The sequence below is a fragment of the Tursiops truncatus genome, chromosome 4 (genome assembly GCF_011762595.2).
Source record: "Tursiops truncatus isolate mTurTru1 chromosome 4, mTurTru1.mat.Y, whole genome shotgun sequence".
Taxonomy (NCBI): domain Eukaryota; kingdom Metazoa; phylum Chordata; class Mammalia; order Artiodactyla; family Delphinidae; genus Tursiops; species Tursiops truncatus.
In genome coordinates this window covers 48678469-48703934 of record NC_047037.1, presented here as the reverse complement: position 1 = coordinate 48703934, position 25466 = coordinate 48678469, and the positions used below count along the sequence as shown (strand labels likewise).

The window sequence follows — 25466 nt, the reverse complement described above, 5'->3', positions numbered from 1 at the left end:
AAGATAAGAATGTATGAGTGTTTTCACTAAATGTCATCTTCACAATTTGAGATATTTTTATCTCTTCTGCCAGACTTCCTTTGCTTTAATCCTCTGGTCTTCCTGGGGCCATTGAACAAAACAAAACCCCCAAAAAACCTATCATGAAAAGCCACTCAGAGTGTTTGGAAATACAGATAGAAAGGTGCCCTGGTCTAGTGCTTTATACTCCAAAAATCCATGAAGGTAACATTGCATTGCCAGCATCTAAGACATAGATAGCGGATTATCAAATATCTTTTATTTTATGATTTGGGATTTTACTAACTAAAAATAACTTACTATCTCCATTGTAGTTGTTATCTTGATGTTGTTTACTTGGAGTCTTAGATGGTTATTTATAGTAAAGCGAAGGTTGTTGAGCCTCTAACTTGTCCTTAAAAATGAAGTGAAAAGTAGACATGTTAACAATGTCTAATTGAAATGTGTTGGATTATATGAGACTCCTATAATCAGCTCATGTAGCTGCTCACCAAACGGAAGCTTTATGATCCTCTGACGCCACTCACTGGTCATGCCTGGACTCAGGGAGCCATTTAGCAGCACAGCTAGGACGGGCTTGGCCTGGGTTTGGCCCCCTAACCCGAGCTGGCCCTTGTTTTGGTCTCTTGCAGCTCTGTGTGACATGCACCCCATGAGAGCCCTCTTTCTCATCCCCCGGAACCCAGCGCCTCGGCTGAAGTCTAAGAAGTGGTGAGTTTGGTCTTCAGTGTTTTACAGGTCTAAGAGCAGAGTTTTCTGTGATTCTCTTTTGGATGAGCTCAAATCCTTAGGTCCTGCTGACAAGATTAGACTGATATGTACTAAGACTCGGTGAGCGATTATGATGTTATTCATCTTAAAGTACATATTGAGGACCTGCTATTTGCACAGTAAGACCTTATCTTCACACCTTCAAGGTAAGGAGGTATTAGCTAAAATGGGTAGCAGAACCCAAGTAATAACATGGAAGCGCTTTGATGTATTACTCCGAGTAATATCTTTCCTGGTAGCGCAGAACATCTCATCAGAAAGGGTGATAGTTTGGAGTCAGCCCATTAGGTTGGCTGACGTTCTTCTGTTCCTTAAGACATTAACTCCCTAAATGTGTCCACACGCTCGGTAGCATGCGGGATGATTTTACTGCTCTGTGCATGAGCATCTGTAATTTTTATTTTTGCTATTGCTTTCTCTTTACGGCAGGTGATACTGGCTTCTTACTTGGGGCAGTGATATAACTTTCCATCTAATAAACTAATTCACATAAAAAGTGACTTAATTTAAAGAAAAATGCTAAGTGAATACTTGTATGGGTGGTGAAGTGTAGGGTAAAAATCGTGTTGGTAGCGTATGATTGACTAGAGTTTGGGAACAGAGTTCTACAGGTTAGGCCAAGAGCTGGACTTTTGACTATTTTGTGCACTTACATCAGGGTCTTTGTATCTTGTCATTCTGTGACAAAAAATTCATTGCTCCTCCCCTTCCCCCTGTGGATATGGTACATCCTTCTTGGTACATTCTCAGTTCTGATTCCCTTTGCCCTGGGCACAATTCCTGGACCATTTATGACCTCCTACCCTTTTCTAGAGACATATTCTAGGCAGCTTGAGCCTGAAGGGACAAGACTCTACTGCCCCTTTTCTTTTTTCTTTTTCTTTTTTTTTAAATAAATTTATTTATTTTTATTTTTGGCTGCGTTGGATCTTCGTTGCTGTGTGTGGGCTTCCTCTAGTTGTGGCGAGCGGGGGCTACTCTTCGTTGCTGTGTGTGGGCTTCTCATTGTGGTGGCTTCTCTTGTTGTGGAGCACGGGCTCCAGGCATGCGGGCTTCAGTAGTTGTAGCATGCGGGCTCAGTAGTTGTGGTTCTCGGGCACTAGAGCACAGGCTCAGTAGTTGTGGCGCACGGGCTTAGTTGCTCCACGGCCTGTGGGATCCTCCCGGACCAGGGCTCGAACCCGTGTCCCCTGCATTGGCAGGTGGATTCCTAACCACTGCACCACCAGGGAAGCCCCTCTTCTGCCCCTTTTCATACCACTTCGTGATCAGGTCCTTGACCGAGGCCCTCATGTTTCTCACGCACCCACCCACAGTTTCACCCTCCACTATACGAGAGCAATCTTAATTAATACCATCATCCAGGAATGACATAGCGACCCTGGTTGAACCAGAGAAAGGCGTACCGCACAGAGAGAGGGAAAGGAAACAGCCAGAAGAGACGACAGCCTCCGAGTTGGTTGCCGAGGGCTGCACAGGAAGAGAGTGAGAGTTGCTATTGGTAACGAGGAGGCAGAGCATCCCTCCTCCCCTCTCCGGAGGGTCACTGTGGTGTGAGACAATCACTCTCTCCCCAGCAACAGCCTTCCATTGGGCACACACAGCACGTGATCCGCAGGCGCCCAGAGGCACTGCTTCCTCCCTTCTCTCTGGAACAGGCTCCTGGGGAGGAGTTGGCTCGGTCGTGTTCCCTGGGAGTGTCGGTGGCACTGTGAAGCCCTCCACTAGCTTTCTGCTTGTGCTTCATGCCACGCCTCCCGGGAAGTGGGGCGGGAGGGCTGCTGAGTCCAGTGGGCTTCACCTGCCCTGTGCCCTCCCTTCGCCCTCTGCCCTCACTGCTGCTGGACAAAAGGACCGTCCACACGTCTGCTGTTTGTCTTGCACGGTGTGGCCACACACCTCATTCCAGAAGTATTTGTGTTGATTGCCAACTTTAAAAAATCTGGCGGTGGAGCCGTCCATGGAGATTTCTGACCTTTTTTGACAAAGGTGCAGCAACACTGTCCTGTGCAGTGGTTCCTGCTCCCTTTTAAGGTGAGAGCTTGTGCTTCTGCCCCAGTCACTGCCTCTCCCAACCCAGAAGCTGGTACCTGTTGGTCACCCCACTTGTCCTGTTTCCTTCTTACCCCTGGTCTGCACCGCCCTTTGTGTGACCCGTCTGGCCCCCAGAAGAGTGAGTGACTGGCCCCGGCACTACAGTTTCTGCATTCATTGACCTTGCTCCAAAAAGGGCAAACCCTGCACTGACCTTGTCTGAGAAATACAGACCTGGGGAGACATACAGGCTAACTTCTCTGCTGTAAACCTTTGGCAATGAGAGCTAATTGTGGTAATGCTGTAGGGAGCTGGATCCGTCCAGGAACAGTGAGACCAGGAAGGAAGGAGACCGGGCCACCTTCATCTCGCCAGCCTAAGCCAGTTACAAGCAGGAGCCCCACACTGCTAGGCAGGGGGTGGGAGAATGACTTGACTGTTGGAGAGCAAGTGGGAAAAACAAAAGCCCTGGTAAAATACCCTTTTTCTCTCAGAACCCAGCCTTTATAAAGATAGCTGTGCAGCCTCCGGCCACAGGACACTTGGTGTGGCTCGAATTTCTCTGCAATAGAATTCCAGTGTTTAAGTGAAAATACTTAGGCACCTCAGAGTACTTGTCTTGAACGACCAGGTCCAAAGTGATTTAAAATAGAATCGGGTTTGAGAGGAAGTGAAATATTTCTGTCTGTTTTCCTTTTCCTTCTTTCCCTCCTCCCCCATCAAAAGAAACACAACTCTGAAATGTTCTTTTATATCCAGCTCTTCTCTACTTAAATGAGTTACCGGATGAAGTATACTGTTCCTAGTGTATATTCCAGCATATGACCAAAGGGGGCGCCATTGTGGCAGAGACGGCAGTGAACTCTTCATGATAAGCATTCATTCAGCTGAGGGTCATTTCCAAGGAACTTGACTGAGTCTACAACATACAAGGCATATGTATGTTGTAGACTCAGCAACTTATATGTATGTATGTGTATTTAAGATATATATAAAAATTTAAACTATATATGTAAAGTCTATATTTAATCTTTTTTATATATTTTTTATTGAATGAAGGAGACTTTAAATTCTGTAGTGCTTTACGATTTTCAAAAGTTTCACACACATGATTTTGTATAGTCCCATAATAACCCTTTTTTTTCTTAACCACGGCCCTGCCAGACAGATGCTCTGAGTCCTCATTTTATGGGTGAGAGTCTGAGGCTTGGGTAGGTTATCCTCCTTGCACTAGGCTGTACAGTCTTCGTTTGCCAAGTTTGTAACCCATATTCTTTCTACTGTACCATTTGACCTCTTAAAGTTCAAGGTTAAAGTGGTAGAGAAGGAGCTGTACTCGTCCCTAAGTGTGAGCACTTGTTCCTTGAGCCTTAACATTAGGGAAACGAAGGCAGTCACACTGTTTTCCCCTTTTGTAATGGGAGGAAAGGAGAGCATCCCTGCAGCAAGAGCCGGGCCCTTCCTTCCCCATCAGCGTAGTGAGAAGAGGCCTCGGGCTAAGGAAGTCCTGTGGTCGGGGCTCCAGTCAGTGTTCACGTGGCTCAGACCTTTGATTAGGCCTCCAGGAGGGTTACAACCTGAGTTGAATCAGAGGAGAAGAAGGATGCTCTCACCATCTGTCTCCACGTCAACAAATGACCCAGTGCGGTGGGATTCCCATGTTCCCCTCCTGTCTCTGCTCCTGCTCTGTGTGTAGCTGGATTCAACCCACATAGGTAACCATCCCCTTCAAAAGATTTCCTCTCCCTTCTCTTCCCACCGTGCTCACCCCGGCTCCCCTGCCCTCACACATATACTCCATGCCGTAGCTTCCCTCCAGGGGTCTCTGGAGAAGGATGGAAATGACTCTATTCCTGTGAAAGATGGTCAGTCTTGTCCTTTTCACATGCCCTTTAAATGTGAAGATTCCATACAGGCAGCACTCCATTGAACTCATCAGAAAAGTCCTAACTGCTTATCACTGGAAAGAGGTATAAGATTCCCGGTCCAAGCCATTCATGCTCCAGAGGGAGACTGGAGGCCTGGTGTGGTTAACTGGCTTATCCCGAGTCCCCGGTTCATGGCAGCCTGGAACCCCAGCCTTCTGCTTTTACTCCAGAGCTTACAACCATTTCTGTTATTTTATGAAACACCAGTTCTGATTCTTGCTGCGTTATCAAGCACTTTTGTTTTCGAAATGACAGTGCTCTTGGGTGGGGGGGAGACTGTAAATAAAATCATGATAATAGAAAGGAAATATCAGAAAATACTTCAAATAGACTGAATTTACTACTAGTAGTGTGACTTTGGACTTTATTGAAATCAAAACAAAAGTTATTACACAAACTTTTTTTAAATTAACCTTTTTTGGCAGTCTCCCTAGAGATAATAATGATCCTGGTGGCTTTTCCTGCTAATCCTAGTGTATGTAAAATAATTCCCTTAAAGAACTCTATACTATTTGGTTCAACCCAAGTGGGGAAAATCACCTTCAAATTTCTGCTCGTAGCCCTCAAGGCAGATCCTCCTGTTCTTTAAGCCTGGTAGTGCTCAGAGATGCTGGGACATTGTCATCATAGTAATAGTAATAATAATAACAATCATAGCAAACACACATACAGCATTTATGATGTAACAGGCCCGGTTCTAACTCATTTAATCATCACGACAGTCTTTTGAGATAAGTACTAACAGTATCCCCATTTGCAGCCAGGGAAACTGAGGCACAGAAAAGTTAAGGGATCTGCCTAAAATCGCACAGTTAGTAAATGATGGAACCGGAAAGAGAGAAAAAGAGTAGTTCTGGGCAAGTGCAAATTTTAAAGATCAAATTGCACGTAGGGAGTCTGAAGATTACCACAAACTTTGAGCCCAGCTCACTAAAACATTATAGTGATTAATGTCATCATCGTTCAGGCATTTTTAATTCCTCTAACACAGTTTAATACATAAACAGGAAAAATCTGGGAAGATAAAGTGTTCAGTGACACTGGTATTAGAAGAACTAGTATCTCAGACTGTAAGTACCAGTCCCTAACATTTATCTCTCGGTGCCAACCCTTGGGAAATTAGTATTACTGATCTTGAGCTTTTTTTCTTAAAGTGACAGAACTAAATTACCAGCCGCCAAGACTGAAACAATAAAGTTATAGAAATGTACTTTAAACCCATTAGGCCTCTCGGCAAAGAGTCAGGTGATGCTTAATGTAGGTGAAGTATTTTTACTTTTAATTAAGCATGCAATTAAGCATATTGATTCTTTGGTCAAACTAACTTAAATGGAGGCAATGAATCTTTCTTTGAAGATTTGTTTTAAGTAGCATTATTTCCTCTTCACTGAGAACCATTTGCAGATGACATGGAATGGACTGCCAGCTTTGTAGTTGTACATGTCTTGGCCCATCCTTTGGGCCCCAAAATATTCTCTTGAATATTTCTTGAGGTTCCTTCTCACCAGGAGAGATAATGGAAAAAAGACTCTGCTATAGGGCTTCCTAGTGGCGCAGTGGTTGAGAGTCCGCCTGCCGATACAGGGGACACGGGTTCGTGCCCCGGTCCGGGAGGATCCCACATGACGCGGAGCGGCTGGGCCCGTGAGCCATGGCCGCTGAGCCTGCGCGTCCGGAGCCTGTGCTCCGCAATGGGAGAGGCCACAACAGGGAGAGGCCCAAGTACTGCAAAAAAACAAAACAAAACAAAGAAAACCTCTGCTATAGCTGTTCCCATTAAACTCCCTGAACACTCTCTCATCCAGGAGATGTCTCTGCCTTTTGTGAGGTGTCAGTATCGGGGAAGGGAATGTACAGTCTATTAAGTCTGGATCTCTTTTTAAATTGGTTGTGATTTCTTTTGTTTATCATCCCCTAATGAATAGTTGCCCTCTATAAAGAACAAACTTTTTCTTCCAAGTTGCAAGCAGAAAAAAAGAACTTCCATTTGCATTCCTCGTGAATATTTAATCGCTTTCTGTCTTCATTTGTTTTTGTTTTCACCTTTTTAATGCTGATTTTCTACCTAGAAGAGTACTGTGTGGAGTTTGTCTATTTCTTTATGCAGGTTAACCTTATTCTTTTCATTTTATTCCTTAGGACAGTCCATTATTTCATTATGGTTTTTTGTGTTTTTTTGTTTATTTTTTTTTTTGCAAAGTCCCTCCTTAGATGATATCACATTAGTGCTTCCACAGATTAATCCAATGGATAGAAAGAAAGTGTATGAAGTGATATCTTCTCTCTAAGCCTTCATCTCTGTCCCTCAGAAGCACGCATTTGAAGCCACGTTACAGCTCTCGTCCAGAATTCTCACCCGATAACCATCCACGCATTCATCTGTTTGTCAAGCACGTAGTGTGCTCGTGATAGGAAGGTGACTCAGGCAGCTCCCAACTCTGGGGAGAATTTCCAGTGTCAGGGAGGCAGGGCTACAAGCTGAAGGACTTAGAGGGAGATGCTTAGAATGTCCATCCTACTGTTCCTATGTCTAGTCCTCAGTGTTTCCAATCCTGATTCATCCTGAGCTGACCTTCAGGTGACCTTTACTTCTATGTAAAATAATTTAAAAGCTTGAACATAGCCTGGAAATTTAAGGAGGAAAAAATACCAGTAGTTCAGTACTACTTTAAAAACACGGAGTAAGGTGAAAAACTGCTTTGACCGGGGCAGAAATGGAGAGTGGTACGTAGAGCAGTGCCCTCTCCCATTTGAATCTTGAAGAACACGCTCACCATTGTGTTCTGTGTGGTGAGGACACCTTTCAGGCCTGAAGGATATATATATACAGAGCCCACTGGGAAGTTTGGGGAAGCTTGCGGAAGCTTGCGGAAGCTTGCTTCGGGGATCTGCTCCTGTAACTCCCCAGTGCTCCACAGGAGGGCAACAGAGTGCGCAAAATGGATTCATTCCTGAGCAGGGTTGGGCCACGAGGAGGGTGAGCAGGGTTCCTCCAAGGTCTCCAAGGGTGATGTGCCCTGCTGACAGTGGGGCACCTCGGAAAGGCATGCTGTAGAGTCATGAGCTTAATTATTTATGATGCTGGACAATTTCTTGGAACTTTCAGACAGAACATGCATGCCCAACTCATGAATCATACTCAAGTCATCATTTGTATCTACCACGCTATGGACTTGTGCCCTATTCGCGGGTATCTCTCACAGCTTTCCCCTGCCCCTGTGCGTCTCTGGAACAGGGTTTATCTCTGAGGAAATGGTGCCTTTCTAGAAAGAGATAAATTTGCTTCTGGGTATGAACTTAATCCCTATAAGTTAAGTTTCCAAGTCTGTGGATTGATAGCAAACATACACATACATCCTGTTCTTATTCATTGGAAAACAAAGTTCAAAAGTGATTCAAAACTGCCAGTTAAAAAATTTGCCTAATGTTCATTTTACCATATAAGAATCCTGCTCATTCCTACATAATGTACTCCCCCTTACCTGTCCAACCCTGGTTTTACTTTTCCCAGCTTGCGTTTTCTGCCACATTTAGAGAACTCACCTCAGTGTCCCCTGACATATAGTATGCTCAATCCCAGCCTTAGTTTTTCTCTGATTTTCTACTTCCCTGAACTATCCTTTCCCAAGAGTGATTCTTCTCCTAATTCTTTAAGGCCCAGCTCTGGTTCCCTCATTCCAATAGACCTTCCAGGTGTGATTCTTATCGGGGTCTTTCTCTTCTCTGGTGCCTGTTGGTCTTCTGTGTGATATTATGTACAAACTGTGCAAAAATGCTTTCGTGCTATGACTACCATACACTGCCTGAGTTGTGTGTTGATGGCAGTGATGCCTTTGAACCCCATGTGCCTAATAAATAGCTAGACCGACTTTGTGATTGGTTGATCCCTAAAGTTTGCTTTTCTTTGGATTATCTTTTAATCTATGGGTTCATCTCTTCTGTTCGGCAGGTCAAAAAAATTCCAGTCCTTTATTGAGAGCTGTTTGGTAAAGAATCACAGCCAGCGACCAGCAACAGAACAACTGATGAAGCATCCATTTATACGAGACCAACCTAACGAACGACAGGTCCGCATTCAGCTCAAGGACCATATTGACAGAACAAAGAAGAAGCGAGGAGAGAAAGGTGAGACACGTTTGTATTTCAGCGAGGGAAACAAAAGACCAAGTGAGTCATGGGCTCTTGAGGTATTGGAAGGTCGGTGGGGATTTCAAATAGGCCTGCATTGTTCTTTAGTGTGAAGGGCTGCCTCTGAGATCACAGCCTGCGGGCAACACTAGGGGGGAGGCTGCTGAAATGGAATCTTTCGTGAAAGAATAGAACCTCGGGAAATATTACCTTTTCCAGGCACTGAACAAAAAGTCATGTTGAGTGATACTATGAAGTGGTTTAATACGACAAGTGATTTTCTTAATTCAAATGAATATTCATGTTTCGAAGACCCAACATCTACAGAAGACAAGCAACCTTAAAAAAATAAACCCATCTAGTTGACATTTTTCAGTACTGGCACTCTTCACCACTTAAGTTTTCGTGCTCTGAGACTCATTTCTAATTTAGTTATTTGGAAGTCAGAATGACTTTTATTACAGTCAAAGCGATATAAAAGAAGTTGCCAAGCTGCTATATGGAACGTCACATTTTCTTCTTTATAGATTCAAAAACTCTTTTCTCTTATGACTCTGGCTGTTAGACTATACTACCTTTTCACTGCATCACTGGAAAAGACATGAGTCCAAACTTGGGGCCCTGGGACTGTGCCAAAGTTGTTTGAATAGAGACGCAAAATTCCTTAACTAGCATCCTGACCAAGGTGAAAACTCATGTGGTCTGGGGCAGGTTTTATGACTTAGTTGGGTAGGAAGGTAGGGGAGGTTGAGGATAGGAAGGAAAGGGGGGGATGCAGAGAACAGACAAGGTGAGAGCTCCCTGGTGGGAGGAGGAGGGGGCAGCTGGCCAGGCTGACAGTGAGGGGGCGATAGAGGGCTGGCCAGGTGAGCACTGAGCATGTGGGGGGCGGGCAGGTAGAGAGCAGAGGGGGAGGCCAGGGACCGAAGGTGGGAGGTACATGGTGATGTGCTTGGCTCCACTTCTGTACTCTCCATCTTTCTCCTCTGTTCTTCACAATCCAGACGGAACGGGGAGGGTGGTGGGCAGCACAGAAGAGAGGGTGCACTCCTTTTATTTGAACCTCGCCTCTTCTTTGCCTCTGCAGTTAATATCTTCAGGTGGCAAGGTATGAGCAGGGTCCTAGGGGTGGGGTGGTGAGCCCTGTAGGGGTCAGGACTGGGCAGAGGTAAGCTCAGCAGAAGCTAAGGGAGGAGAAGTCCTCGGTGAAGCTTCAAGGGAAGAGTTCCTTCTTTGCAGCCGGCCTCAGGGACGCAGGAAAATGTGTGATCAGGTTAGACTCAGGAACGGGAGGTTATGAAGCTAATCCAAAAAGGAGGCTCATCTTCAGTCGTTAGCGGCTGGAGACGGATGACATATCAATCAGGGCCCAAGGAGTTGGGAGGGCAGCCCAAGCTGGAGGAACTAAGCTGGAGAGAAATAGATGAGTCAGGTCAAAAAGTGCCGGAACTGATTTTTCAACTGCTACTTATTAATAGTGGTCTTGGGCCCCTCCATGAAGTCAGACTTTTAAAGGGAAGAGTGTAGTGTTAATCAACTATACTCCAATATGAAATAAAAAGTTTAAAAAATAAAAAATTTTAAAAATAAAGATAAAGGGAATAGTTTAGGGCAGTGTGTCAGACATGCAGCCCATTGAAGGCCAACTTTTCTAAAAAGAAAATTTATTTTCCTGTAGGTGTATAGAATAGGTTAAGTACTCGGACTCTTCTTTTCAGACTCAAATTCTGAGTTCAAATTCTACTTCTACCCCTTAATGGTTATGTGAACTTCACCCCAGTTTTCTCATCTTTAAAATAGGAATGGGGGTATAATAATAATTAGTATTGTCTGGCATTTTTACAAAGATTAAATGAGATGATACATGTAAAATGCTTAACACAATGTCTGGCACATAGATGTACTGAATAAATGTAAGCTATCCTTATTTAGACAATTCTTATTGACCTACAGTTTTTCAGTACCGTTCAGGGTTACTTTCTGAGATCATGTGACCTCTGCCTCTGACCTGTGAGTAAGAGTGGGTAAAGCTTGTGCCTTGGATTGTTTTCACATTTGGGGGGCACAAACTCTAGAATGTGACTTAGAACTCACCACCCCATGAAAACAGACTATTTTTAATGTGTTCCCTCTCTGCAGGGTAAAGAGTAAGATCCTTGGGAGTAGGCTTACTCGAGAGTTGCATGATGATTTAAGGAACCTCATTCTGTTTAGGCTTCGAGCCACCAGTAGCCTTCTTTTTTGTCTGCTCCCCAAGAAGGAGTGTTGCTCAAAATGAGACTTCATTCCAGTTGCTCGGTTTGATTAAATGACTTAACTTGCTCCTTCTAATATTTTTTCATTCTCTTAGTAGCTCTAAGACCAGCTTCTGGTAGAATCAAAAATTTTTAATGTGCATTGCTTTGTGATTTTTTTAACCTGATATTATTTTTTTTCCTTCAGATATGTTGATACATTGCTAATTTAAGCCACTAATATAAAAGCACTCACGCTGGATTCTGGTGAAGTATTATAGTTGAGGAGATTGACAAATGAAATTTTTACCCTAGAGAGGAGAAATAATTAGATTAATTGTGTGCTTCTTTTCCTTGCTATAATTTACTTTACTAGATAAAATTTCTGCATTTTACTTTGAACTCTGTTGATTCATTTAAGGAAAGTTTGGAATATTAAACTTCCAATGTGGAATACTGAAACACTTTATGAAGGTTCTTTACATTTTCATAAAATAATACTTTTTAAAAAGTAGCCTGAAAACTTCATACTTATCTAAACATGTGAAGCTAATTTTTACATGGTTTTTAAAAATACTCTTGAAGTCATCATGCTATGGCTTCCTTTCATCATCCCTTTAATGGCTAAATAGTATGGAAAGCAAAATGTGTTTATGATCAAATTTCATAGTTCTCATCATGTGACTGCTGCCTCCTGGTGGTAACATAACCAAATTGCAATTTCAGTTTCTTTTCGGGGGTGTACAAATGTCTTAAAAGTTGTAATTACTAACACATAGCTATCAAGGGATGATAGCCCTGTGACAACCTCCCTGCTTAAAATGAAAAGCTCCTCCAAAGTCTCCCCATTGCCTACGGAAAAGTCCTCAGCATGGTATATATAAAGATCATTAAGCTATATCAGACCTGCTGGGCTTTCTCACTCCATCTGCTTTCTCACACCAGCCACTCACAACTCAGTATTTCCTGAACATTCATGCACTATAATACTGTTAGCCTTACTCAGGTGGTTATGTTGCTTAGAATGCCCGTTTCCCAGCACTTTCAGCTGCCATCTGCCTAAAAAAGGGCTACTGATCTTCCAAGGTCCAGCTCATTTCTTCCTCAAAGACTTCACTGTTCCCTTCCCCCATTATGACCCATGGACTTAGCTGCTTTTTTGTCTGATATCTCATTGCTTTTTTTATGTAATTCTATTTAGTATATAATGTGTTGGAAAGAACGCTAATTATAAAGTTGGAAAAATTCTGGATTGAATTCTGAATCCAAATCTCAGATTTATTAGTCATATTACTAAACTGCTTATAATCTTTGCTCGCAAAACGGGTATTATGTTAAAGGATTGTTATGAGAAGTACATGAGAGAACATAAGTATCGAGCATAGTGACCAGCATGGGCGATACCCAATAAAAATTAGTTCTCTTTCTTCATAATCATGGAGATTCTGATTATTTACTTATCTATCTTGACCATTAGATTCTAATCTCCTCCGAAGCAAAGACTCGATCTTGTTCATTGTGGCATGTTAACTTGCTTAATATATTAGGGAATTAAATGAATGTCCCCAGTGGGTCAATCAAAATACATTTAACTCTATATTTTTAATAGCACACGTTGTCAAAAGCTTCTGTCTGGTATTAAGATATCTAAAGGCAATTTGTGAGTCTATGTAAGTCATAATAAAATTCCTACGTAAAAAATGATTACTCCTTGTCAGTAAGTTAACAGTGGCCCAATAAAAGATTGGGTTAGGTGGTCCTATAAGGGGAGTTAACACAAACTGAAAAGTTATGTTTCAGCTCCTTGTCTTCACTTTTATGTGAATGCCAGGTATTAGGGAGAGAATCTAGAGTCGGCTGGGGCAGTCTTGGATGTTAATTCCACGTGCTTAAATCTAGCTGGTGGGCACTGTTGGATCACAAGTCAGGAGGCCTGGAGCCTGTCCCAGGTCAGCATTAAGGACAACTCTTTGGGCCTCAGTTTACTTATACATAAAATGAGGGCATGAGCTTTACCGAGCTGTAGCATCTTTTTGCACACTAATATTCTGTGGGTCTCTCTTTAGATGAGACGGAGTATGAGTACAGCGGGAGTGAGGAAGAAGAGGAGGAGAATGACTCAGGAGAGCCCAGGTAGGCGAGCAAGAGCTATCTTCTCAGTTTCACATTTTGCACTGTGGTTGTGTGAAATTCACGTCCTTTTGATTTATAGGTTCATTTTTAAGAATCCAGCAGGGTGGTCTTACTTAATTTATTGCCCACAAATGTACTCATTAATTTGGGAAAATTTCCCTAGGCAGACTCTTACAAGAACATGGAAATCAGGATATTCTTTATCTTGTCTTTCAAGATTTATTTCCTTGTTTCCTCACCTGTGTAACATGTAGAATGAGTAGGAGGCAATTATCTGGGTAATACAGGTCTAAAAGTGCCTAAAACTGCAACTCTCTGGAGACCAAAGTGGTATTTTTGGACTTGAGTTATCCAGTCCATTACTTCATACCTTTGAGACATTTAGGTGGCCACTGTCCTCATCACATGGCGTGTGTTTTCAACACAGCCTAATCCAAGGGGAAACAGTTTCCAGGAAATCAGATTACACTCTAGAGGTGAACCCTAAATAGAAATGTCCACTCCCATTCCTGTTGTCATACGTTGGCCCCCAGAATCAAGTGCTGCTTTACTAGCGTCATCCCTATGTGTTGAATTTCACTTGACTTTGATTCTGACTTTCTTCTAGTCTGTGTTCATAAGTAATTAATGCCAGTGCGCTCACACTGCCAGGATTTCTCTTTTGTAAGAGAATTCAGCTCATGGCAGTTTGGTGAACAAGGGGCGTGGGCATGCACACCAGGGCGGATGCACTGTACATGTGAAGTGAGATTGCTGGGGGAAATGCACAAGGCAGAAGGATCACTGGGGTATATGGGTCCCCATCCTCTAGCCATCCAAGGAAGGGACCCAGTACTCAATAAGGAGCGGTTCTTGTACGACTGAGGCAGAGCTTCTGAACCAGGGAGGGGGCCAGTTCAGCCACTGCTGCTAGAACAAGCTAGTGCACTCCTTTTTCTGAGCTATTTCAGACCTGCCAAGCTGGATTATTGCTAAAACTACTGGAAGAGGATGGGATTGAGGTTACAGGGCCATCAGTTTTTCTCTCTTCACCTGTTACGGGAATTTTCAAGGTCAAAGACTGAAAGAGAAGTCTTTCCTTCTATCTGGACACTTAATATGTTTTCTTCCCCTCATTTAGCTGCATAAATATGGTGACTGCCAAGTAGTGACGTGGAAAATGAACATTCTTGTAAAGCAAAGGACCAAATGCCTTGTTTTCAGAGTCGTACGCTATTTTTCCAAAGCTCACCCAGACAGACATGTCAGCCCTTCTGATCACTCTCCACGGAGCTGAGAACCTCACCTTAACTAACACTTGCTAAACCGCATGTTTGGAGTCACTGAGTGGATGACCTAGCCATCTCTTCACATTTCTATAATTGTCACATGTCTTTATATCACATATAAGATTATGTTCCAAGTCCTGTTTTCTGGACACATCTAATTAATTTTCATGAAATCCTGTAAAATAGAAAGGGATAGTGGTTATCTCATTATAGAAATGAGGTAACAGCCCAACAGTAGCAATCGGCTCACACACGGAGTTAATGATTCAGTCAGTAATACATCTCGGGTCACCTGACATTGATTCAACATCCGTTAATATTAATGGATCGTCCTCATGTGCATGGGAAGCTGGGTTCCCTAAGCCCCACCACCTTTGCACAGACCATGTGGCCTGAGTAGATAAGCCCCTCCTTTGGGGGGTTGTTTAAGGTTCTACACAAAGGCTGTTGGTTTTAAAGGAGGCGTCTTAGTAGAATCCAAGCACTGTCTATGAACCACGCCTTTTGATGTCATTTTATGACCGTATCTCACATAGCACGCTACCCACTCTCCAAGACAGAATGATCCCCTTGTCAACCACCAAACCTGCTCCTCCCCTTTCATTCCCCTTCCCGGTTTGCGTCACCGCCACAGCCCAGACGCCAAGAAAAAACCTGCAAGTCATCCCTCACTCCACACATTAGATCCATCAACAGGTTTCATTGACTCTCTCCCCAGATGCCTCCTCCATCGCCACCTCCCCGACCTGGTTAGTCTCTACCCCAGAGCCACTGTAGTAGCAGCCCAGCTGGTGACCCTGCTTGCCCTTGTACCCACTGCAGAACATCATTTATTCAGCTGCTAAACAAAGCTGATCGTGTTACTCTCCTGTTAATAAGCTTTCCACGTGTGGCTTCCCCAGCCTCATGCTTTTACCCTCTGCTCTGTCTCTGACTTCCTCTTGTACCCCTCTCCCTCTCATTTGCTCTGCTCTGGGAAGACTGCCTGGGCTTCAGACCCTCAAAGAGGCCACCCCTGTTGCCACGACAAGCCTCTAAACTTGCTTTTCCTTCTGCCTGAAAGGTTCTTCCCCTACCTCCTCGTGTGACGGACTCTGCATCATTTGGGGCCTATCTCCACTATCAGCTTCTGGGAGAGGTCTTCCCCGATCACCCCATCTCAAGCAGAACCCTCATCCTAGCCCCAGTGCCTTGCCACTGTCCGTTTTAAACTCTTACACATTTTTGTCTTCTATAGAGCCTATTAATATCTGAAATTATGTTATTTGTAATACTTTGTCTGCCTGTCTAATTATTTGCCTGTCTCTCTTCCCCACAAGAAAATAACTAGAGGGAGAATTTGTTTAGCTACTGCTGTATCCACTAGAGCCTATTATAGTGCCTGCCGCATAGTAGGTACTCAGTAATTATTTAATGGATTTATTTCAAGGGGAAGCTGCCAGAAAGATTAAAAGGGCTAGGTCTGTATGAGTAAGTAGGAACCATGTCCCTCCTCCTTGCTGGGCTGCAGAACCAAGGAGTCTGTAGCTTTGTGCTGTTCAAGGAGGTGATGCGGGTGAAGACGATGTACCCATCCAAGTAGATAGAGCAAGCTCGCTCACCGCCCCAGATTATTCATTTTTATTCGCTGGCTTAGCTCTTGCCTTTCTTAAAAGTGAAAATAAGCTGGCCTGGGGCTCAGGGCTTGCGTACTCACTACAGCCTTTAGAAATAGAGGGCGAGGGAGTGGTGTGGACGGTCCGGGAGAGAGGTGATGGCTTCAGGCATGTGACATCTCTGCGGCGATCGAGCGGCATAGGCATGCAGTAGTCACACTGAAGGCGAGGCTGGACGCGCGTCTGTTACGTGGACTCTGTTTCTTTTGCGGGGTGAGCAGTGGAATTAACGGAGGGTCTGAGAGCCCGTGCTTGAGCATGTGGCCTCTTTCCCCGCAGGTGGGTGAGGTACCCGCCTGGCTCGCCTCCGCCGGGACCCCCGGTAGCGAGGGCCCCGCCCTGAGCGGGAGCCTGATCTGTCTCTCCTGCCGCGCAGCTCCATTCTGAACCTGCCCGGCGAGTCGACGCTGCGGCGGGACTTTCTGAGGCTCCAGCTGGCCAACAAGGAGCGGTCTGAGGCCCTGCGGCGGCAGCAGCTGGAGCAGCAGCAGCGGGAGAACGAGGAGCACAAGCGGCAGCTGCTGGCGGAGCGCCAGAAGCGCATCGAGGAGCAGAAAGAGCAGCGCCGGCGGCTGGAGGAGGTGAGGACCCGCTCGGCCGCCTCTGCGACCCGCCCCTTGTGGCTGCGGTCCCCTTCCTGGGTGTCCGCCGTGGCCCGGGGTCCCGCCCGTGAGGTCGAGGCCATAGCCTGCTTGGAGCGCACACAGCTGAACTGCAAAGGAGGCTGCAGCCAGGCGCTCTTACAGGCGGGGGACTTCCCTTGCTGGGGGTGGTGTGACCTTGGCGTGGTCACATCAGGAAAGCAGGTGAAGGCTGCAGCCCCTTCAAGTCTTGCTCAGGTATCACCTTCTTAGTGAGGCTTCCTTGACCCCCTCACTTAAAATCACAGCCCCTCTCTACATCATGTCCTGTCGCTCTTCCCTGCTTAATTGTTTTTATATAGCTCTTATCACCTTCACACGTGTGTACTTCATGTACTTTCGTATATCTGTCTCTCCGCACTAGAATGTAAGCTCCCCGAGGATGGAAGATTCTTTTATCCCTATGTATCTCTACATCGTGTATCTAGACATTAGTGTCTAAAACAGTGACCATCACACAGTAGGCACCTCCTAAATATTTGTGGAATGAATGAACTAATAATATACAAGTGAATGAGTCAGTGACCAAGAGGTGAAGTATAGGTGTTGACTAGACCACAGTGAGTAGGCAGAGAAGCGAGACATCAAATGTGGAAAAGCAGGGCCTGCCTATTGCTCCTCCTTTGTTACTCCTCTGAACACTGAAGAAAGCATTTCCCGAGTCCTTCCACACACGCCTTGGTACCCAGGGCCTGTCCCGTAGCTAGTGGGCAAGACTTGCCTTCACCAATAGGTGTGCTGTCCTCCGTGTGGGAACCCATAGTGCCAGCCACACTTTCCTGCATGGCTTACCCTGGGCCAGGCTCTCACCCGTGTGGTCTTACGGACGTTTATTAAAGCCTCTTTCCCAGAACTTTGGTCCAGGGCCTCCTTCCTCTGCCAGATAAATCAAAACCTCTAGACAATTAGGAAACTGAGAGACCATAGCTGTTGGGGAAGTTGGATGGCAGATGAAAGCTTCACTAACGGCATGGTAATGGGGGAATAATTTTGCAGTTCTCCCAAACACCATCTTGCCCCTCATTAACGGTTTACAGCAATTCATTTGCTCTGTCAGGTGGCCACTGCAGTTAGAGGGTGGTGAATTGCAGACTCCAGGAGCGGCTTGCTTTTTAAGTCGTACATCCAGGTCCAGCCTTCCTGGATCAGTGAGGGCTTCCGTTCCAGTTTGCAATAAATCCCATCAACCTCATTATGTCCCTAGAGTATTAGTATGCAGACCGGCAGCAGTCATACCCAGCAGTTACAATTCCTGAGTGACTTCTGTGTGCCAAATACCGGGTGAGGTGCTTTGCTTACACCCAGGATGTCACCGCTATCGTGGAGTTGTGTATATCCATGATCTCTCGCGCAAAGTGTGCATATCTCCATTTAACAAAGAGGAAACTGAGGTTCAGAGAGGGGAAGAAATTGGTCCCACGTCACAGAGCCAGTACGTACAAAGCCAGTATTCACACCCAGGTCTCCCTTCTCCCAAGGGCCGTGTGGGCCCTGATGCACTAAGGGTAGATATGTAATCAGAGCCGTGAACTGTGATCCTCAGAACTGAACCTTATAAGCGTCTGCAAACAGCAGTAGGCAAATGAAGGACTTTCCAATCTAAGTAAGTCAGTCTAGGATGTTGTCGGAGGGACGAATGCTCAGCCCATAAAAGGTTTGAAGGTCACCTACCATCCTGTATTCTCAGAATTACACTATAGTAGACGGAGGCATTGTAGTGCTGAGGGGGCAGAAGCCTTCAAAGGCTCAGGCAAAGGCAGGGTGAAGGGAGGTGGGTGGTAATTAGCCAGCTCTCAGAAGTAAAGTACAAAGTGTAGGAGTGGAGGTGCCTGCCTCACCTCCGGTTACTCTCCTGGGCACGAATTGAGATTCTCAGACAGGTCCTTGCAGCTGTGCCTCGGTGTCGTTTCCTCCCGCCCACCCAGGCCGGCTGCAGCCTCTTGGACTGGCCCCCAGCCCAGCGCTGCACCATTTCCTTCAGTCTCTCGGGTCTCCTGAGGACCATGGCCTCTGCTGTCTGGATCCAAGGCTTACTCCTTTTAACTTCTGATCAAGCCTCTCTCCGCAGCCAGGACCCTCTCAGGCTCTGCCCCCCAACCCTGCCTTTCCTGCTGCTTTCCTGATTTGTGGTTTATTCCTTCCAAGAGCATTTCCCGAGGCCCTCGCCTCACTGGAGCATCATGCCCTGGAAATCTGAACCATTTGCCTTTCCCCTGTCTGGCTAATGAGCTCCTTGCCTGGTGATTTGCTACACTTAGTTTCAGGCTAAAAGCATTTACCGAGGGCTTCCCTGGTGGCGCAGTGGTTGAGAGTCCGCCTGCCGATGCAGGGGACACGGGTTTGTGCCCCGGTCCGGGAAGATCCCACATGCCGCAGAGCGGCTGGGCCCGTGAGCCATGGCCGCTGAGCCTGCACATCCGGAGCCTGTGCTCCTCAACGGGAGAGGCCACAACAGTGAGAGACCCGCGTACCACAAAAAAAAAAAAAGCATTTACCGAGTAACCCTAGAAAATCCCCTTGTCATCCCATAAAATGTTTAACATACCAGAGAATGCAAACACGTGTACACAGACACACAAGCACACTCTTATATGAATTTCCTTCTATTTTTTCTTTCTTTTTTTTTTTTTTAATTTTAACACAAGAACTCTTGGCCTTTGAACCTAGATCCTCAGTTGGTACAGTCTTTTCAGAGGATACATTGTATTGTTTTGGTTTTCTTTTTTTAGATTTTCTTCCTCTTGTACCTGGTTTGATCTATTTAAACATTATATGTTTTTTTTTCATCAAGTTGCTTGACTAACAATTTCTAACAGTTAGGAAGCACTTAACCATAAGACAGGTACTCTGTTCAGTACTTCATGTGAATTGTCTCATTTAATCCTCACAAGAACCCCCAGTCTAAAGATAAAGCAGCTGAGTCTCAGAGAGGTTAACAACTTGCTAACGGTCACGCAGCTTGAGACAAAACGAGGGTTCAAACCCAGCAGGTTGGACTCCAGAGCCCAGCCACTGTCGCTGCATCTGTCCTGCCCCTCCCCCGGCAAGCCAGAGTCAGTGTGCTTTTCCATAGTCTTCACCTGGCCTCTGCTTCTGTGGTCTTTTACACTGAAAATTTAAGGATTTCTGAGCAAGGTCAAAGAAGCGGCACTCGGGGGGGCTCATCTTTGAGCTGGATTCTGGCTCTCAGGCTCCCAGTCAGAGCTCCTGCCAAGGCCTCCTCGTGTCTGTTCTTTGGCTGCACTTTCTGGAGCCTCTATCTGGGATGTTTTCAGGCTCAGTGGGGCACAGTCATCTAGTGGGGCACACCCTCTATGTCCCCAGCCCACGGGCACAGAAGGCGTGCATGGAGACACTTTGCTCTAGGCATCCATGTGCATGCGCCCTAGCTTCTCACCAGAAGCAGGAATGCTTGTGACCACAGGGCATCAAGAGATTTTATCCACTTTATCTTTTGATCCTTTATCTTGCTTCTATTGCGCAATACAGAAAAAAAGAAATACTGAATACTCAGATGACTGTAAGTTCTGAACCCCTAAGTAATGACTGTCCCCGCCGCCCGGCATTCCTCTCCCGCCTCCGGTCCTGCTGGATCCCATCCACGTCTGCTGCCCTGGCCTGTGGTGACCACTTCTGTTTCTGATACTGAGTAGGAACTTGTACTACATTGTCACGTAGAAACAGTTAAAGCCGGTAGTTAGGCTTGTGAACTTCGCTTCATTGTGAGCCAGGTGGCCTTGTGTAGGCATCCTGGGAAATACATTCCCTTTTCCAAATAAAGGCCCTTCAGACACCCCTTTGGTGACCCAAGGCTGTGTAGGTTGTAGCCTCTGACTTCCTCAGTGATCTCAGATGTCACCCCCGACCAGAGTTTCTAAGGAATCCCTGTCTGCCCTTTGCTATTTATAGGCAACCACGTGGTTTTGGCTAGGTTCTAAATCAGGATCTGTATATTCTTAGGACTTTGTACACTGAATGTAGTCATTTACCAGTTTCATGAAAAGGACGTGGCTTCAGGCCAATTAAATGGTAGGTACACGACACCGCTTTTGACCAATGATAAAGTACAATTTATAACTAAGTTCCAAGAATCGGATTAAACCCAGCTAAGATGAATAAGTCCATCAATAGTGAGAAGAAGTACATAGAGGGCTTCTTCTATTTTTATTCAGTTCAGTAGAAGTTTCTGGCACTTGGCCTAGTCAATGCACAACTTGTTTTACTCTCCATCACAGAGTTAGGGTCCAGGAATCAGGACCCTGAGGTGCTGGGGCACCTACTCTGGTCATCTTTTCAGACCAACCTTGGGCAGAAGATTGGTGGTGATGCTTGATTCTGCTCAAGAGTTTTGAAATGATGTTAGTAATTACTATATATAGTTTTCAACTAGCTGAGAGCCTTCTTTCTATACCTTCATTGTGGGGAGTGTATCTTTGAGTCACAGAAATGAATCGCATTGACCCCAGGAGTACGAACCTGCTCCATGGTAGCAAGTGTTACTCTTCGGAGAATTGTATTCAGTTCTTTAAGCCACTGAGATCTCATTTGGTGCCTCAAGGCGATCATAACATCATCCAGTTGTAAAAACAACCAGCTCTAGCTGAAAGATATTATACCGCTTTGGTTCAATCACCAGAAAAAAAAAAAGTTAAATACCACCAGTATATTACTGGCCAGTCATAGTTGAGCACAGATGTACAAAATGAGAGCCTGGAGTCTAAAATTCCCTATAAGCCTCTAGCTTTTTATTGTGAGTGACTGGGGCTTTTAAGGACATTGGGATCAAGTGTTTGTTTAAGTGTATGGTAGAATTAAAACTTTTGTCCTATTCCTACCGGCAGTCACTTGACAAATTTAGTGCATGCATAGCTCCACTCTGCGGACAGCCATGCTGGACCCTGGGAATGGTCTGCCCTTGTGAAGATGAGATCTGTGAGGGAGACAGGCATTCAGCAAATAATCACCCAAATAACCATTTTCACCATCATTGCCAGACTGCTGTGGTGGAAAAGAATGGCGCACTAGGGGAGCAGACCACGGGGGTGGGAGCCTAGGCGGGTGTGGAGGCCTGTTGGTCAGCGTTCACCTGAAGGCAGTGAGGGGCACGCGGGGGTGCTAGGCAGGGAAGCCAAGGCTGGTCTTCGTAAGCCTGGTTAAGGAATTTCATATTTTGTTCTAAGAATAGTGGGAAGGCATTGATATGTTTCAACCAAGGGGATATGATCAGATCTGCTGGTTTTTTTGTTGTTGTTTTTTGTTTTTTTTATGTGATCCTTTTTTTCTTACTTTGTATTGGAGTATAGTTGATTTACAATGTGTGTTAGTTTCAGGTGTACAGCAAAGTGAATCAGTTATACATATATCCACTTTTTTTTTTTTTAGATTCATTTCCCATATAGGCCATTACAGAGTATTGAATAGAGTTCCCTGTGCCATACAGCAGGTTCTTATTAGTTATCTATTTTATATACAGTAGTGTGTATATGTCAATCCCAATCTCCCATTTTATCCTTCCCCCCCATCCCTTGGTAACCATAGTTTGTTTTTTACATCCATGACTCTATTTTTGTTTTGTAAATAAGTTCATTTGTGCCCTTTTCTTTAGATTCTACATATAAGCGATATCATATGATATTTGTCTTTCTGTCAGATCTGCGTTTTTGAAATGAAACTTGGGCTGCAGGGAAAGTGGTTGGAAGGAAGCAAGAGTGGATAGGAGGGACCAGTTAGCCCAGGCCACAGAGGGTGGTGCTTTAGGTGGATGGTGGTTGGGTGGGGATTGAGGAAAGTGGGCACGTTTGAGAGAGACGGAGCCTATAGCACATGCAGGATGCGGTGGTTGATCAGATGTCTTCCATGAAGGAGCGCAGGTGGTCACAGAAGGTTCTTCAATGTTAGACTGGAGCGTCCAGGTGGAGGGCCAGGTTTGGGAGCAGTCGGATAAGATCAGTTTGGAATGTAGTGAGTTAAAGCTGCCTATGTGGCAGCCAGTGGTGATGCCACGGATGCAGTTGGATTATATAGTTAGAGCCAGAGAAGGGGTTGAGAATGGGAAGAAAAATGGGAATTATTGGTTTATGGTCATGGAAGTAGACATCGAGAGGAGGAGAGTCTAGGAACTAGACTCTCTGAGAACCAGAGTAGGGGAGGAGAAGCAAGCAGAGGAGACTAATAAGGATGTAGGAGAGTTGAATGTTGTTGCAGAGAAAACTGCATGTTCAAGCGGACGATGGAGTTACAGGACCAGCTCTGCAGAACGCTGCCCAAAGGAGTAAGCCAACAGCAGCCCATTGTTTCAGTGACAAAGAAGACATTTGAAAGGTAGTTTTAGTGTAGTAATCTCTAGAAATGTATCCGTTTCGTCTCTGCTTTGGAGAGAAGGAAGCAACCTGCTCGGGAAATCAGAAGGTCTAGATCTGAGGGCCACCATGCACCACCTGCCTGCCTGGGCGGCTCCCTAAGTCTCCCCAGAGCCCCACTTCCTAAGCTCTACGAAGAGGCTTCTAAGAAAGCTTGTTCCCACCACCAAAGTTGTTCTGAGGATTAACCAGGAAAATGGATGTAAAAGACCTGGCTTTGTCAACCGCCAAGAGCTAGACAGATCTCGCTTTCAACTGACTTGTCAAATCCAGGTTAAATGTGACTAATAGGCACCACTTGTGCTTCCATTTGGAGCACTTTTCATACTTACATGCTCATCCACTGTGGTCAGCTTTGCTCCCATCACTTCTCAGTATTCACTTTCACTCAGGGTGACCAGGCCAGTTTCACAGAAGCTGTGGCAGCTGGAGCCCAAATGCAGAAAAGCCACTGGTGGGTATGGTTACTCTTTGGGACCTCAGTAGTTTCTCCCAGCAGCTTTCAGACCAAAAAGGGGAAAAGGGAGATCAAGGGGAAACTGCAGAAGAGTCAGTGAGCAACAGAGCATTTGGGGAAATTCTGCTGAGAGTAGTATTTTGGCTGACGTTATCTTCCTTATTAGATGTAAGTTCTTTAACTTTCCTGTGCCTCAGTTTCCTCATCTGTAAAACTAGAAATAACAGTAGCATTTACCTCTCAGGGCTATTGTAAGGATTAAATGAGTCAATTCATAGAAAGACTTAGAACAGCAGCAACACTTAGAACACACTCAGTAAATATTAGTTGTTAGTATTGTTGGCGTGGGTACCTTTGGCTGAAGTCCGAGGTATAATTTCCAAAAGTTTACTCTTTTACATGCGGCAGTAAAACCTTCTTGAATTTATTAAAATAAATGTACCAACAGGTAAACTTTTATTCATACCTTGAGAAGAATATTTTTTTATAATACTGGTAGGGATTTGGTTATGTCATCAAGAGAAAAAATATATATCCAGTTTTTAAGTGGCTGGCTAGCAGATTAGTGTAGGGGCAAAGGACACCGGCTTTGAAGCTGTGGAGACCAAGGCTTAATCCTAGCTACGTGACCTAGAGCAAATTACTTGTCCTCTCTGACCCTCAGCTTCCTCAGATACACGATCAAGATACTGTTTACTTGACAGAATTGTTATAGGGTAAACGTAGTCATAGGTACAGAAGGCTTGGCACAGTGCCTGACAGAAGAACAGACTGACATTGGTGGGTGAATATTTTATTGTTATTTTGCAACCGGTGGTTTCAACGTTGTTAGGTTTTTTGTTTCGTTTTAAGGGTTTTCTGAATAGATGGCATCTCCCATTGCCTGTCTTCCTTCATTCTCTAAGGTACCTTCCCTGTTTACTTTTCCATCCCTTTTTGAGGGCTCTTCTCTGAGAGCCCTCTTGCTCTTGTCTTGCTGGGGTCTGCATCTGCTGTCAACATCGCTAGCAGTCCTGGCCTTCCAGCGCAAGGAGGCGGCCCATTCTTCATCCTTCTGGATGCATCTCGTCTTATAGGATCAGCTGCCACCGTGGAAGGTCTCCTCCTCCCAGCCAAGCCTCAGAGGACCCTCCCCTGGGGAAACTCTGCTTTTGGACGGATGCTCTCATCAGTATTTCTTGTTGTCACTTCCCACGCTGTGTAATCATGATCCCATCGTCGCCACCAGTGGCTGCGTCGAGTCTCACCTCCTACCAGCATCTAAACAAAACCCCTAAGAAGGTAGAGCTCTTGTGATGCCTGAAGAGTAAGCTTCTGGGCACCTGGGACACAGCACCTTGGGAGTGACCCTTTCTCCAGGAAGGTAGAAACAAGACAGTCAGGGGATAGTAAGAGATGGCCTAGGTTTGAATCCCGGCTCTGCCACGTACTGCCTTTGTGATCTTGGGCAAGACATGACTTCTCTATGCCTCCGTTTGCTCATGTATAAAATGGGAGAGTAACAGTTTCCAGGATTAAATGTTTCTACAAACAAAGCACTTAGAACCGTAGCTGGCGCCAAGTACCTGAATAATCAAGAAAAGAGTTGCCCATAAGAGGAACAGCTTTCTTTCCCATCATCCGCCCGCTGTGGCTGCCCTTAGTCCTTTCTTTTCCGGGTGAGGGCTCACAGCTGACTGCGGCCTGAGCAGGCAGGAGACGGGAATGCTGCGTTCCCACGCACAGGCCACACTCCCAGGCGCTCAGCTGGAAGAAAACACCGTGCACAAGAATAACTCTCCCATTTCAGGGCCTGGAGTGTTAATTCGCTGGCACTGCTGAGAAGCGGCCTTTAATT

The 25466-nt window shown here is 45.3% G+C and overlaps 1 protein-coding gene across 3 annotated transcripts in view; it reads left to right on the top strand.

Annotated features, from left to right (window-relative positions):
* The window catches only part of TNIK (TRAF2 and NCK interacting kinase), a 408961-nt gene that overhangs the window by 296476 nt on the left and 87019 nt on the right, over positions 1 to 25466 (top strand). For all 3 annotated transcript variants that reach the window (XM_073803896.1, XM_033855468.1, XM_033855467.1), the window contains exons 9-12: positions 654 to 732; positions 8704 to 8879; positions 13183 to 13249; positions 16549 to 16753. In XM_073803896.1, coding sequence (XP_073659997.1) covers positions 654 to 732; positions 8704 to 8879; positions 13183 to 13249; positions 16549 to 16753 — 527 coding nt within the window. The remainder of the gene's footprint in view (positions 1 to 653; positions 733 to 8703; positions 8880 to 13182; positions 13250 to 16548; positions 16754 to 25466) is intronic.